The 13,822-nt window shown below is 40.7% G+C and overlaps 1 protein-coding gene across 2 annotated transcripts in view; it reads left to right on the top strand.

Annotated features, from left to right (window-relative positions):
- Positions 1 to 13,439, top strand: part of LOC132825494 (cytochrome P450 3A21-like) — a 31,268-nt gene extending 17,829 nt beyond the window's left edge. The window contains exons 7-13 of one of the 2 annotated variants that reach the window (XM_060840822.1): positions 1,392 to 1,540; positions 2,925 to 3,052; positions 3,846 to 3,939; positions 5,221 to 5,381; positions 6,168 to 6,394; positions 10,700 to 10,862; positions 11,037 to 13,439. In XM_060840822.1, the coding sequence (XP_060696805.1) occupies positions 1,392 to 1,540; positions 2,925 to 3,052; positions 3,846 to 3,939; positions 5,221 to 5,381; positions 6,168 to 6,394; positions 10,700 to 10,862; positions 11,037 to 11,132 (1,018 nt within the window). In that variant the 3' untranslated portion in view covers positions 11,133 to 13,439. The remainder of the gene's footprint in view (positions 1 to 1,391; positions 1,541 to 2,924; positions 3,053 to 3,845; positions 3,940 to 5,220; positions 5,382 to 6,167; positions 6,395 to 10,699; positions 10,863 to 11,036) is intronic. The other variant, XM_060840823.1, reaches the window with a different exon arrangement.
- Positions 13,440 to 13,822: the final 383 nt, after the last annotated feature.

Here is a 13,822-nt window from a genome sequence, read left to right as displayed (position 1 = left end):
GAAGTTGGCGTTTTCCTCGTTAATTATTCCTTCTCCTGAATTTCTACATGTCCTCTTCTATAGCCAGTCTTAACCAGATCACTGTCCCCTGCAGTTCACTGATGGTGATCACTGTTCACCTGAAGACACTTGGCCCCACTTATTCCCATAAACCAGATTCAGCAATGTCTCCTTGAACTAGAAATATGCTGCTGTTGAATTTTTCCTATAAACATTCTAGGAACTCTTTCCCCGCTTTTTACAATGCTCCTATCCCCAGTCTATACGCCTCCCTTTTGACACTTGCTTCTAGATATTACTGTTGCTTTCCCTACATGATACTGTAAGGTTCCACTATTAGCATTTGCAATTTGTGAATTCACTCATCTGCACCTTATTGCCTACTGTGACATCACTGCTTATCCATAATTTCTGGCAGCCAAAACTATGATGGAAAAATGATTATTAAAATAAAACCATCAGTTAGGCATTCCATATAATATTATAGTAAAGCAATAAAATGCTTCAAATGGCTAACAAGGCCATGATCACTAATTGACGTTATTCACATTCTCTAGATTTTGAGGAACAGCACAGCCAATGTTAGAGCTGTTCTCAGTGCTGTGAATGCACAGCTGATCATTGGCTCTGTGGGGTACCTACCTTGACTGCTTACATTTGTATTCACTATTTCAGTGAACTGAAGTGGAAACAAAACGATTGCAGACCTGCTGTAGTTGGTTGGTTTTAAAAATCACTGAACGCTATGTTGCAGCTTTATTATACTGCACTATGTTTTCCTGAGCCAGATCATTTAATGGGGTCTAAATTTTCATTCTGTTATGGTTTTAAAATAACCACATTATCACAAAACAGGAGTACTTCCCTTAAGCCTGCTCTATCATTCAGTGTAATCATGTCTAATCATCTACTCAGTACCCTGTTGATATTTTCTCCTCAAATCTTTGATCCCTGTAGACCTAAGAACCATACCTAATGCTTTCTTAAACATTCAGTGATTTGGCTCAACTGCTTTTGGTGGTCAAGAATTCAATAGGTTCACCACTCTCTGGGTGAAGAAATTTCTCCTTATCTCAGGCCCAGATGGCCTATTCCATATCCGTTAAAGTTCTGGACTCTCCAGTTATCAGGAACATTCATCCTGCATTTACCCTATCTAGACCTGTTAAAATTTTATAAATGAAGTAGATACATTTAAGGAAACACTAAATCACCATGAGAGGGAGAACCGCATAGACTGATTTACTGAGTGTTAGATCACAGTTTGGAAGCACTCATGGTTGGTACATACATGCAATGGTTTAATCTTGTCTTTACTGTCAAATGGTGAAAGTTTTTTTTCTTTCAGCTGATAAGCTGTTGTAACAAATTAAATCTTTCTTTTCTTCCAGTATCTTTGGTACATACAGTATGGATGTGGTGACGAGCACTGCGTTCAGTGTGGATGTCGACTCGATCAACAATCCCAATGACCTGTTTATTAGCAACATCAAGAAACTGATCAAGTTCAGCTTCTTCAACCCGGTTCTTATTCTTGCTTGTAAGTGATTCAGAATATTTCTTTTTGTTTTAGTTGAGTTCGGGGAAGGTTTTCTTCGGATTTGAGGAGATATGTTCCTGGTTGCACTGTTCACTCAAGCTGCCCTGGTTCCATAGCTGCAGTGCCTACAGTTTGCACTTCTAGTAGCTTTCATAGATTCCCTACAGTGTGGAAAAAGGCCCTTTGGCCCAACAAGTCCACACTGACACTCAGAGTAATCCACCCAGACCCGTTCCCCTTCTCTTCTACATTTACCCTAAACTAATGCACCTAACCTACACATCCCTAAACACTATGGGCAATGGATAATTCACCTAACCCGCACATCTTTGAAATGTGGGAGGAAATCCGAGCTCCGAAGAGGAAATATGGAGCAAATATGCAAACTCCATATAGACAATCATCTGAGGCAGGAATTGAACCTTGGTCTCTGGTGCTGTGAGGCAGCAGTGCTAACCACTCAGCCACCATATCAAAAAATCCAGGACTCAGCAGACTTCATTAGGGACCCTAAAACATTTAATAATTATAATGTCATCCATACCCAAAGAGGAATTTTCTCACTTCAAGACTTGTCAGCTATTCAGTTCCAACTGTAATCACCCAACAAAGGGAATATCTAAACCACTTCCCCATGACATTTGATTGCTGATTGTCTGCCATTGTCAGTATCCTGGGGATTATCACTGACCAGATACTGAACTGGTTCAGCCTTCTAAATCGTGTTCTCCATGAAAGGTCATCTCTCAAAGCCTGCCCACATTCTACAAATCCTAGGTGAAGAAGGATGAAATACTTGCCTGAATGATTGCAACTTCATAGGGATACCATGATCTAAGACCTTCAATAACACTCCAAGCAATGACACCTTCCACAATGAAGCAGCCTGCGTAACTGGCTCCCCATCCACCACCCTAAACATTCTTGCTGTTTTTCACTGGCACACAGTAGCAACAGTGTATACCACCTGCAAAATTCAGGACCTTATCAAGGTTCCCTTGACAACACCTAACAAACCTGTGGCCTCTATCATTCAGAAGAACAATGGTTTGGGAGACCACTGCTTGCAAGTTATTTTCTCAGCCACACACCAAATGTTAAAGACTACATTGTCACAACTACAGTACCATGGGATCAAAATCCTGGAACTCTTCCCAACAGTGAGTCTGTTCCTTTTATGGCAAGGATTGCACCAGTTCAAGAATGTGGATCACCAACAGCTTCTAAGGCCAATTAGGGTGGGCAGCAAATCCATATAAACAATCACCCGAGGCAGGAATTGAACCTTGATCTCTGGTGCTGCATCAGCATGTCCTATGAATAGTGAGTTGGTGTACTGTCAGTGAAATTTGTCATCTTTTATAACTTTTATCTTTTGTTCTAGTGGTTTTTCCTGCTGTTGTTCCAATCCTTGCGAAGCTTAATTTTAGCTTCTTCCCCAGAGATGTGAACGCATTTTTCATGAATGTTCTAGCAAACTTGAAGGCAAAAAGACAAAAGGGAGTGCACACTGTGAGTATTAAACTAATCATTGAAATGCTTCTCTCCCTGCTATAGGAAGGATGTTGTGAAACTTGAAAGGGGTTCAGGAAAGATTTACAAGGATGTTGCCAGGTTTGGAGGGTTTGAGCTATAGGGAGAGGCTAAATAGGCTGGGGCTGTTTTCCTTGAAGCATAGGAGGTTGAGAGGTGTCCTTATAGAAGTTTATAAAATCATGAATGGCATGGATAGGATGAATAGACAAGGTCTTTTCCTTGGGGTGGGGGAGTCCAATACTAGAGGGCATAGGTTTAAGGTGGGAGGGGAGAGTATTAAAAGGGACATAAGAGGCAACATTTTCACAGAATGGTCAATGTAAAAAATGAGCTACCTGAGAATATTAGGTTAAATTAGATTAGATTCCCTACAGCGTGGAAACAGGCCCGTCAGTCCAACAAGTCCACACTGACCTCAGACCTATTTCTCTCTGGCATAATGCTCCTAACACTATGGGCAATTTAGCATGGCCAATTCACCTGACTTGCACATCTTTGGACTGTGGGAGGAAACCAGAGCACCTGGAGGAAACCCAGGCAGACGCTGGGAGAATGTGCATACTCCATACAGACGTTCACCCAAGGCTGGAATTGAACCTGGGTCCCTGCTGCTGTGAGGCTGCAGTGCTAATGACTGAGCCTCTGAAAGAGGCGCCTTTGTTCCTCTTCCTTGCTAACGGGATGAAGCTGAGTTCAGGGAAGGTAGTGCTAAGTTCTATTGTTTTTTTAAAAGCTAAGTACTCACAAATGGTGGTTGTTTAATTCTAAGGATCGGGTGGATTTCCTGCAGCTAATGGTTGATTCGCAAGTAACAAATGTCAGCTCTGAGAAACAGAATGGTGACAGCAAGTCGATAGACAAAGGTATCGTCATGGGAAAGCTTCTCATTGCCTTCATCCTTTGTTTCTTTCTGATCCTGAAATGAATGCTCCCTATTCAGTTTCTTGTTTGCTATTGTCCTGTCCTCTAGTTTTCCCATTCCTACCTGGCTGACAATTTAGACACGTGATCTATTCCCAGCTCCATAAGTGTCAGTGAGGGGTTACATGGAGCCTTTTGGAATCATAGAGTCAAGAGCAATGTACAGCATGGAAACAGACATTTCGGTCCAATTCATTCACGGTGACCAGAGATCCCAAACAGATCCAATCCCATTAGCCAGCATTTGGCCCACACCCCTCTAAATCCTTCCTATTCACATACCCATCCAGATGCCTTTTAAATGGTGTTAATGTACCAGCCTTCACCATTTCCTCTGGCAATTCATTCTATACACACACCACTCTCTGTGTGAAAAAGTTGCCCTTTTGGTCCCTTTTAAATCTTTCTCCTCACCTTAAACCTGTGCCCTCTGACGTTGGACTCCCTTGCCCATGGCTGTTCATGTTTTCCACGCCCCTGACAATTTTATAAATTTCTATAAGGCCTCTGACGCATCAGGCAAAAGAGTCCCAGCCTATTTAGCCTCTCCCTAAAGCTATCTGCGACACCTCCAATTTTGGTGTCATCTGCAAACTTAATAACTATACCTCCTATATTCGAAACCACATTTATGTAAATGACAAAAAGCAGTGGAGCCAGCATTGATCCTCATGGCACACTGCTGGACACAGGCCTCCAGTCTAAAAAGCAACCCTCTGTCTCCTACCTTTTGAGCCAGTTATTATCCAATATTTTGACTACCCAAATGGGAATTGCCTGGTTCGTAGGAGTTCATTCTGTACAATTGTGAGTCTGAAAGTGGGATCAGAATCCTGTGTTGTGCAGGGAAATTGAGACACTTCTGATTTTGTCCTGAAACCCTCTGTAACTTGAACATTCAAATTCCAGTCAGTAATATCCAAGCTTGACTCTTGTCAGTGCTGTTTTTACTTACTGAGTAAAAAAGTATATTTGAACTGTCATTTTACTTCCAGTGTTCAATTACTAAATTCTATGTAGTAATCTGCATCATATACTCAGACTGCAGTATATTAATGATTTTAAGCTGTGGCTTAAATCAATGCATCATTTAATTATTTGTAATCATACTTTTAATTGGTAATATATTTTAAGAATTGCTTGTATTGGAGAGCCAACATTTTTATCTTTTGGTAGTGTAAGGCAAAATTTGTGATAGATATATTCTAATTCTCTCTCTGCAGGTCTAACGGACACAGAGATTCTGGCACAGGCCATGACATTTATCTTTGCTGGATATGAGACCACCAGCAATACACTATCATATACTGCACACAACCTGGCAATACACCCAGACGTACAGAAGAAACTGCAGCAAGAGATAGATGAAGCTTTCCCAAACAAAGTGAGAACTTGCAATTCTATTTTGGTGATAATAACCTTGGGATCCCTTTTGCAGCAACTTCAATTTTTTTTTGTGATTTTACATATGCTGCTTTTTTCTCGACCAAAACCTCACTTTAAAGAGTCATCCAGCATTCCCTACACCTACCAGCCTTGCTCTTCATCCTAACAGGAACATACTGTCTCTGGACTCCCCTTATCCCATTTTTGAAGGCTTCCTATTTTCCAGCTGTCTCTTTACCTGTGTACATCTGCCCCCAGTCAAATTTTTTTTGAAAGTTCTTGCCTAATACCATCAAAAGTGGTCATCCTCCCGTTTATAAATTTAACTTGTGGGTCAGTCTATCTTTTTTCGTCACTACATTAAAACTAATAGAATTATGATCACTAGCTCCAAAATGTTCCCAACTGACACCTCAGGTATTTGCACTGCCTTATTTCTTAAGAGGAAGTCAAGTTTTGCTCATTCTGTACTAGGTAAATCTACATACTGAATCAGAAAATGTGCTTGTACATGCAGAACAAATTCCTCTCCATCCGATCCTTGACACTATGGCAGTCCCAACCTATGAACACGTGTATACACACACACAACATACACACAGATAGTTTGACATTCTATGGAATGCAATATCTGAATTCTCAATTAGATTACTTTCTGGTCTCCCCACTATTGATACGCCATCTGTACCATCACAAATAGCAGAGATTGTTTCTCTTGCCCTGTGGCGAAATATTTTAAATTTATAAATTTCACTAATGACTTGTTTTTTTTTCCCTTTTAAAGGCTCCTCCCACATACGAGGGAGTGATGCAGTTGGAATATATGGAAATGGTGATATCTGAAACCCTACGAATGTTCCCCCCTGCTCCCCGCATTGACAGAGTGTGCAAGAAAGATGTCCAGCTCAATGGGGTAACAGTTCCAAAGGGGACTGTAGTCATGGTTCCTGCCTATGTTCTGCACCATGATCCAAAATACTGGCCAGAGCCCGAAGAGTTTAGACCTGAAAGGTATTACTGCACATATTTTGCTCTACTTGGTGAGGCTGTTTCCATTGATTCTGCTGCACCTGTCTGTGTGTCATGTCAGAGTTAACTTGTCTGAATCCCTGCAAGTGTTGTAAAAACTTTATCAACATGCTAATTTACAGAATACTAATTACTGCGCCCTCTCATCCAGTTCTAATCCTCTTCCTAAAATCAACACATCAGAGTAACATCATGAACATTTGTCAATAGATGAGAGGCTGGAAAAGCACTGCAGGTCAGTTAGCATCCAAGGTGCAGGAAAGTCAATATTTCAGTCTAAAAGGTTGACTTTCCTGATCTGTGAATGCTGTCTAACCTGCTGTGTTTTTCCAGCCCCACACCTCTGGCTTCCAGCATCTGCAATCCTGTCTGCTAATCATTGACATTGTTCTGCATTGTACTATACAGAAGTAATCTGTGTCCCTCTGCATACGACCAATGATCTCTGCTTTGACAAATTGGATGAATGTGAATTTTGTGTTTTTGATTTTCGTTTTTGGGATTTTTAACTAGCCCAGCGCTGACCTTTGAGCTGCATCAATTACAGTAATATTTGACTGAAGTGCTGTTTACGTTACAATACCCAATAACAATCTCTATTTCTTACTTGGCACCTTTTATACTTCTTCTGCTTTGACCAGTTGGTCTTTGTTTCAATATAAGGCGAGGTCTTGATCTATTCAGCTGATGGAACTTTAAACATAGTCGTATGGCATGACAGTGTTGACATTCGGAGCAAAATACTTTTTTTGGAATCCTGAAGGTTTTGATTTTTGATGGTCAAATAGCTTCTGATGCAGTTTAAAATTTGTCATTTTCATCGTAAAGCGACTAGAAAATGGAAGGCAGATTACTGGCACATGTTGTGGTCTATTATATACTTACTAGTCAAGACCCATTCGGTCTGGCTAAAGATCCACCTTGGTAACTGGCCTGATGTATGTCTCATTGTTAGATGTGGAGGTGGTGGTTGGACGAGAACAGACAAAGTTAAAAATCACACGACACCAGGTTATAGTTCAACAGGTTTATTTGGAAGTACAAGCTTTCTGAGTGTTGCTTCTTTTTCGCCTAGCTAGTGGAGCAGGATCACAGGACACATCTTTTGCTATAAATTCTGTTCCTATGATCCTGCTCCACTAGCAACTCGATGAAAGCTTGTACTTCCAAATAAACCTGTTGGACTATAACCTGGTGTTGTCATTTGTCAGAGTCATCAGTGCTGGGCAAAATAATGTCGTGTTTGAATACCAACATGTGCTGTCTGCTGGCTAACAAATATAGTGATCAGATTCAACATGAGCAGTTCTTCTGTTGAGCCTCAGTAGCCAATAATATAACAGTGCTAGAACCACTCACTAAGGCCAATTGAATCAATATTGAGTAGATGTTCGCACATGTTCAAAATACTCTTAGCTACTGGAAGTAGTGTATTGTTCATTTGTTTTCCACAGACACAGAACTGAACTATCGCGTATGGAGAGCTAAGTGTGATAGCTTCAGGCTGCTTGAGAAGCCTCTATTTTGTAATGGCACATCAATTATTAATATAAACATCTGAACAACCACCTCATTGTCATGAAGCCTAAACACTAATGACAAAGTTCCACAAGATATTTCCGAAATTCTGAAGAGGGGTAACTGGACTCGATGTGTTAATTCTGCTTTCTCTCCACAGATGCTGTTAGACCTGCAAAGTTTTTCCAGCAATTTCTGTTTTTGTTCCACAAAACATTTGTTGGTTGAACTCAAAATGTTAGCAACTCAAAGTAAACTTTAAACTGGCCTGAGAATAGAAAGCATTTTGTACCTAGTTAGAGAAATGAAGAACGTCCCGCACAGTGGGCCCAAGCTCAATACTGGCGACCATTATTATTTCCAACTGATGAATTATGAATCTCTCATTTGGTGCATATTACTAAACTGGCAGATGATGCCAAAGTAGAAGTGGGCTTTGGAACTATAGAAAGTACAAACTTGAACAGTGCCTGGAAATGGATTACTAAAATGGCAACAAAAACTTGCAGTTGTATGTGAGGAACTGCCCACAGAAAGTAAGTGAGCTGCTCTCCACAAATATCAAATTTCTCTTTTTTCTAGTTTCTCCTTTTTTCAATGTCTTAATTTAAATAATTCAGTTTTGCTGGGAGCAATAAATAATTGGGACCTGTATATGGTTTAAGGGAATAGTTGATATATCCAAAACCAGCAAATATTTTAAGTCTATATATGAACTTTTATTAAATGATTTCACATTCCACAAATATTTCTCAGGACCTGTGAGGTTGTTCTGTAAAATAGACTTGTGTTAAAATTCCAGTGTAATATCACTCAACAAAATGCAACTTGTCCGAGATTCTTAAAGCCATACAAATAAGGTAAAAGAGTAATTTGTCAGTTCATTGATTTACTGCCTGTGGTGATTTTTCAACTTCACAAACTGTGTGAAGGAGACAATCACTGACAGAAACTGCAGGATTTCCTCAGTTAAGTGCACGTCGCAACATTCAGACTTTGAAGTAATGACTTCCAGCACTGACAGTTCCATGAAATCAGCACAAATAGTGATGATTTTTTTCTTGTATAAATTTGAAATTCAAACAGGTGCCTCATTTACGATAATGATAAGAAGCTGCCAGTATCAAAGGGGTCTGTCACAGAGTGGCTAGGCCAATTGCTAGTTTGGTACTTTTTAATGTGCACTTTGGGGGTACTGTGACATATCATGCTCCAGTTTTACCATTTGGGATGTTAGGCAAGTATCAGATCAACATTGTGTTCCCTTATTGGATTAGTCTGGAGACACTTTGTGTTCTGGAATCCAAGGTATACATCCAATGGTTGTGAAACATCAACTCACTGTCAGTCAATAAAGGAATGCTAGGACATAACCACCATTACCATTTCAAATTTTATATTAGACCATAAGATGTGGGAGCAGAGTTCGGTCATTCAGTCTGTTGCGCCTTCTCTGCTATTTTGTCATGGCTGAGAAGTTTCTCAACCCAATTCTCCTGCCTTCTCCCTCTTCCCTTTGATCCCCTTACCAATCAAGAACCTACCTACCGTTGTCTTCAAAACACTTAATGTCTTGGCCTCCACAGCTCCCTGTGGCAATGAGTTCCATAGATTAACTTCTGGTTGAAGAGATTTCTCCGTTACAGTTCTAAAAGGGTATCCATTCACTGTGAGGCTGGGCCTTCTGGGTCCTAGTCTCTCCTGCTAGTGGAAACATCTTTGTCTAGATTGCTAATATATAGTGTGGATTGTTGTGGTCTCGACACTGACCTTTGCAGAACTCCACTAGTCACTGGTTGCCATTCTGAAAAGGACCCCGTTTATCCCCTTCTCTGACTTCTGCCAGTCAGCTAATCCTCTATCCATGCCAGTACATCACCCATAACGACATTGACTTGTATCTTGTTTTGTAGCCTCCAGTGGGGCACATTGTCAGAGGCCTTCTGGAAATCCAAATTGAACATGTCAACTCCTAAGGGGCAACTGTTTCTCACAGAGGGTGGTACATGTATGGAATGAGCTGCCAGAGGAAGTGGTGGAGGCTAGTACAATTGCAACATTTAAAAGGCATCTGAATGGCTATATGTATAGGAAGAGTTTGGAGGGATATGGACTGGGTGTTGTAAATTGGGATTAGATTAGGTTGGGATGTCTGGTCAGCGTGGACAAGTTGGACCAATGGGTCTGTTTCTGTGCTGTACATCTCTAAGACTCTGGTGCTCCTTTTGTCTAATTTACTTGTTACCTCAAATAATTCTAACATATTTGTCAGGCATTACCTTCTCTTGACAAAGCCATGCTGACTTTGCCCCAATTTTCCATGCGTTTCTAAGTACTCCACAATCTTATCTTTAATGGACTCAAATTTTACCAATGACCCTGTCAGGCTAACTGGTATATAGTTTCTGACATCTGCCTCCCTCCCTCCCTCCTGTCTGTTTAACATGGGTGTTACATTAGTCATTTTCCAGTCCTCTGTAAGCCTCCATGGTTCTTGAAGGATAACCACCAATGACTCTACGATCTCCTCGGCTGTCTGTTTCAGAACTCTGGGGTGCAGTCCAACTTTCAGACCTTTTGGTTTCTCTAGGATCTTCTCCTTCAGTGATGGCCACTCCTACCTCGGCCATTACTCCTACCTCGGCCCCGACTCCATTGAAGATCCGGTATGTTACTGGTGTCTTCCACTGTGAAGCTACATCTACCTCACCTGCATCCAGGCCAATTTGACAATGGCCTCTTTCCCTTTTGTTTTGCCAATATAACTAGGTTCAGTAAAGAGAATAGGGAGTCTCGGAATCCAAATATCTTCTTGCCTTTTGGAGTGGGCCCTCGGAACTGCATCGGGATGCGATTTGCTCAACTTATGATGAAGATGGCACTTGCTTCATTCTTGCAACATTTGACCATTGTGCCATGCCAGGAGACATCGGTGAGAATTTCAGCATAAAAAATTATCTGAAAGTGTAAATGTGTTTTGAAGTTGGATTTAAAAATTAAGTGGATAATGGGACAGGGAGGAAATTATGGCCTGATAGTTGAGTACATTAAACATTTCAGTCAGACATTCCCATTGCCCTCCTCACCATTGCTCATTCTATTCCAGATCCCACTAGAACTGGATGTGAAAGGACCCATGCATCCCAAAAAACCCGTGATCCTGAAATTTGTGCCACGGGTGAATGCTGATTCAAGGGAATAAGGCAGTGGCCCACTTGGAGTTGTTAAAATATTTAGGAGCGTGAATGCCTTGAACTGAAGAGAAATGGGCCGTGTCACTGCAAAGGAAATGAAAATACATGGATAACCAATCAGTCTGTCTCATCAGAGGAAACCAGGATTAAGTGATGAGGATCTATGATCTTTCTCCAGTTGCTGTGACTGAATGTTTGAGTGTTTTTAGAAAGATATTATAATTGATTATTCAATAGAAAAAAGATCTCAAGGTAGTTTGTCGAATTAGTAAAATGTTAAATGTATTTTTAAAAATATTTTTGATATTTTAATGAATCATTCTGTGATGACAAATTATTTGATAGATGGATAGACATTATTTCTATTATACTAAGTGTATTTGAATGAAAACATCTCCCAAGGGTTTCTTATTAATTGTACATTTTCAGTCTTAAGCAACTTTGTATTTATAATTTTAAAAAGTGCCATATCCCATTTTTACTAGTTGCCTGAATTCTAATTTTTTGGCAAATGAAATGAATCTGATAAACACAGGGCTTGTAGAGTACCTGTACTATTTAATCTGCACCCAAACCTACTGAGACAGATCACGTGCAAACTTTATCCTGCGATTGTCTCAAAATGCAGTGAAGCATGAAATCTGTTGCTGACTGGCCCAGGATATTCATGGCCATTATGATAGATGGCTAGTCTGTAGCTCTTAATGCTGGTACAATGACTGTACTTGGGGATACATGGACTGGACCAGGATGCCTCTCTGGGTTCTGAATTCACTGTCAGTGCTTACTCTTTGGGTCTATTTGGATGCTCACAATGTCTCTGCCCCGCATTTTCACACCTTGCTATTACTGTTGATATAGGGGGAGAGGCGGTCTGAGAGGATAGGCAGCACAGGGAGCATGCTGGGTATCAGGCACTGGGGTTTGTGAAGGCATGTGGGAAAATGTTACAGGAATTGGCGATGGATGTAGAGCTTGAGCCTTGGTGAGGTGGATACAGTAGCAAGGAGAGAGAGAGAGTGTGAGGTATTAGAGAGAAGATGGTCATCCTAAATGATCTATGCAGCTTCGTGATTGACTTACTGCAACTCCCCAGACATTTTGCATTGAATTGCACAACTGTGGGCCACTCCCTGGAATGCAGAGACATCGATGAAACAAAACAGAAGTTGTTGGAAAAGCTTAGCAGGTCTCGCTGCCTCTGTGAAGAGAAATGAAAGTTAACCTTTCGGGTCTGATGACCCTTCCTCAAAACTGATGGGAGCTGGGAAAATGTCAGATTACATGCATAAAGTAGGGGAGGGGAGTAAGGAGTAAATGATACGTAGGAACAGAGCCCAAAAGAAAGAACAGTTGGACAAATGAAAGAGAAGATCGTGGTCAACTGAGGAGAATGAATAACTGCTAATGGGTTGTTAGTGGCTAACAATAGTTAGTGTATCATGTGATAAGGCCTGATGTGTTCAATAGGGGGCAAGGACTTGGGGGAGTTGAGCCCTAAAGTTATTGAACCTCAATAGAGACCAGATGGCTGCAGAGTTCCAACGTAGAAAATGAGGTGATCTTTCAGCTTATGCTGAGCTTTGCATTAGTACCTCAGCAAGCCTGCGACAGAGATGTTGCCAGGGAACAGGATGTTGTGCTAAAGTGGCAGGCAGCTGGAAGCTCAGTCTTTTTTGCGGGCAGTATGTAGATGTTAGAGCACAGATGTTAATCAGAGCTATAGATGGCCCTGCCCTGATTACCCAAATGGTGATCGTTCAACTAGTCATGTTCAATTCCCTGACTGATACCGGAAGCTGCCTTTGACTTACTGTGCAGGACCCTTCAGTGAAAGCTGTCTCCCTTGGTTTGACTGAGGTCTACTTCTAGTGGACTTTAAGACAAAACCATTTCGTTGAAACAGTATGCTTTGTATGCTGCTGACACATTCTGCATTATGACACTGATCTCGGGTGGCATGTACAGCAACATATCCACCCTTGATAGATCACTTGGCAAGCTGCCTGTGTCTGCACTAAATGGCAAAGTCATACACAAGTACTGTCAGTATCCAAGTCGGCACGAAGTGAGTGTTCAGAGAGCGAGCAAGAAGCCCGGCGATACAGTCAGTCCAATCATCAGGAAGTTGGTGGCTATCCCTCAGCACAGTATGCGCTGGTAGGAGCACTTCAATTCAAGGTGTCTATGTGCTCCAAACTGTTAGCTCAATGCACAATTTTTCACTGAATTGTTACAATCTTAGCAGAAATTGTTAACTTGTTGAAAAGTCATTTGAATTCCTGGCAATCAATTAAAAAGACTACACAATCCGATTCACATTTTAAACATACTCTTACTGTAACAAATGTTAAAACAAAACACTCTTAGTCTCAGTCAGAACAATACCTAACCGATAACACTTGTTTCTCAAACACCGGTTATGTGGATACTTACATCTTAGTTACATTGGAATGAAGATTCAGATTTAAATTGTAAATCTGAATTTTGTTTTGGGTAACAGTGATATCCTGATTGTCATGGTAAATAAGAGGAAAGTCTTAACACCAAACATAAGAAACACAAATAATGGCAGCTTTGAATTATTAATTGTGTGAATTTGAATTTGGGATATTTTAGAGGACTTTGGTTGTTTAATCATTTCAGTAATGTTGAAAAAATAGTGTATTTGAAATATTAAATGAAATGCTAACAAATT

Source organism: Hemiscyllium ocellatum, chromosome 20, assembly GCF_020745735.1.
Source record: "Hemiscyllium ocellatum isolate sHemOce1 chromosome 20, sHemOce1.pat.X.cur, whole genome shotgun sequence".
NCBI lineage: Eukaryota > Metazoa > Chordata > Chondrichthyes > Orectolobiformes > Hemiscylliidae > Hemiscyllium > Hemiscyllium ocellatum.
This window is presented reverse-complemented; position numbering and strand designations above follow the sequence as displayed.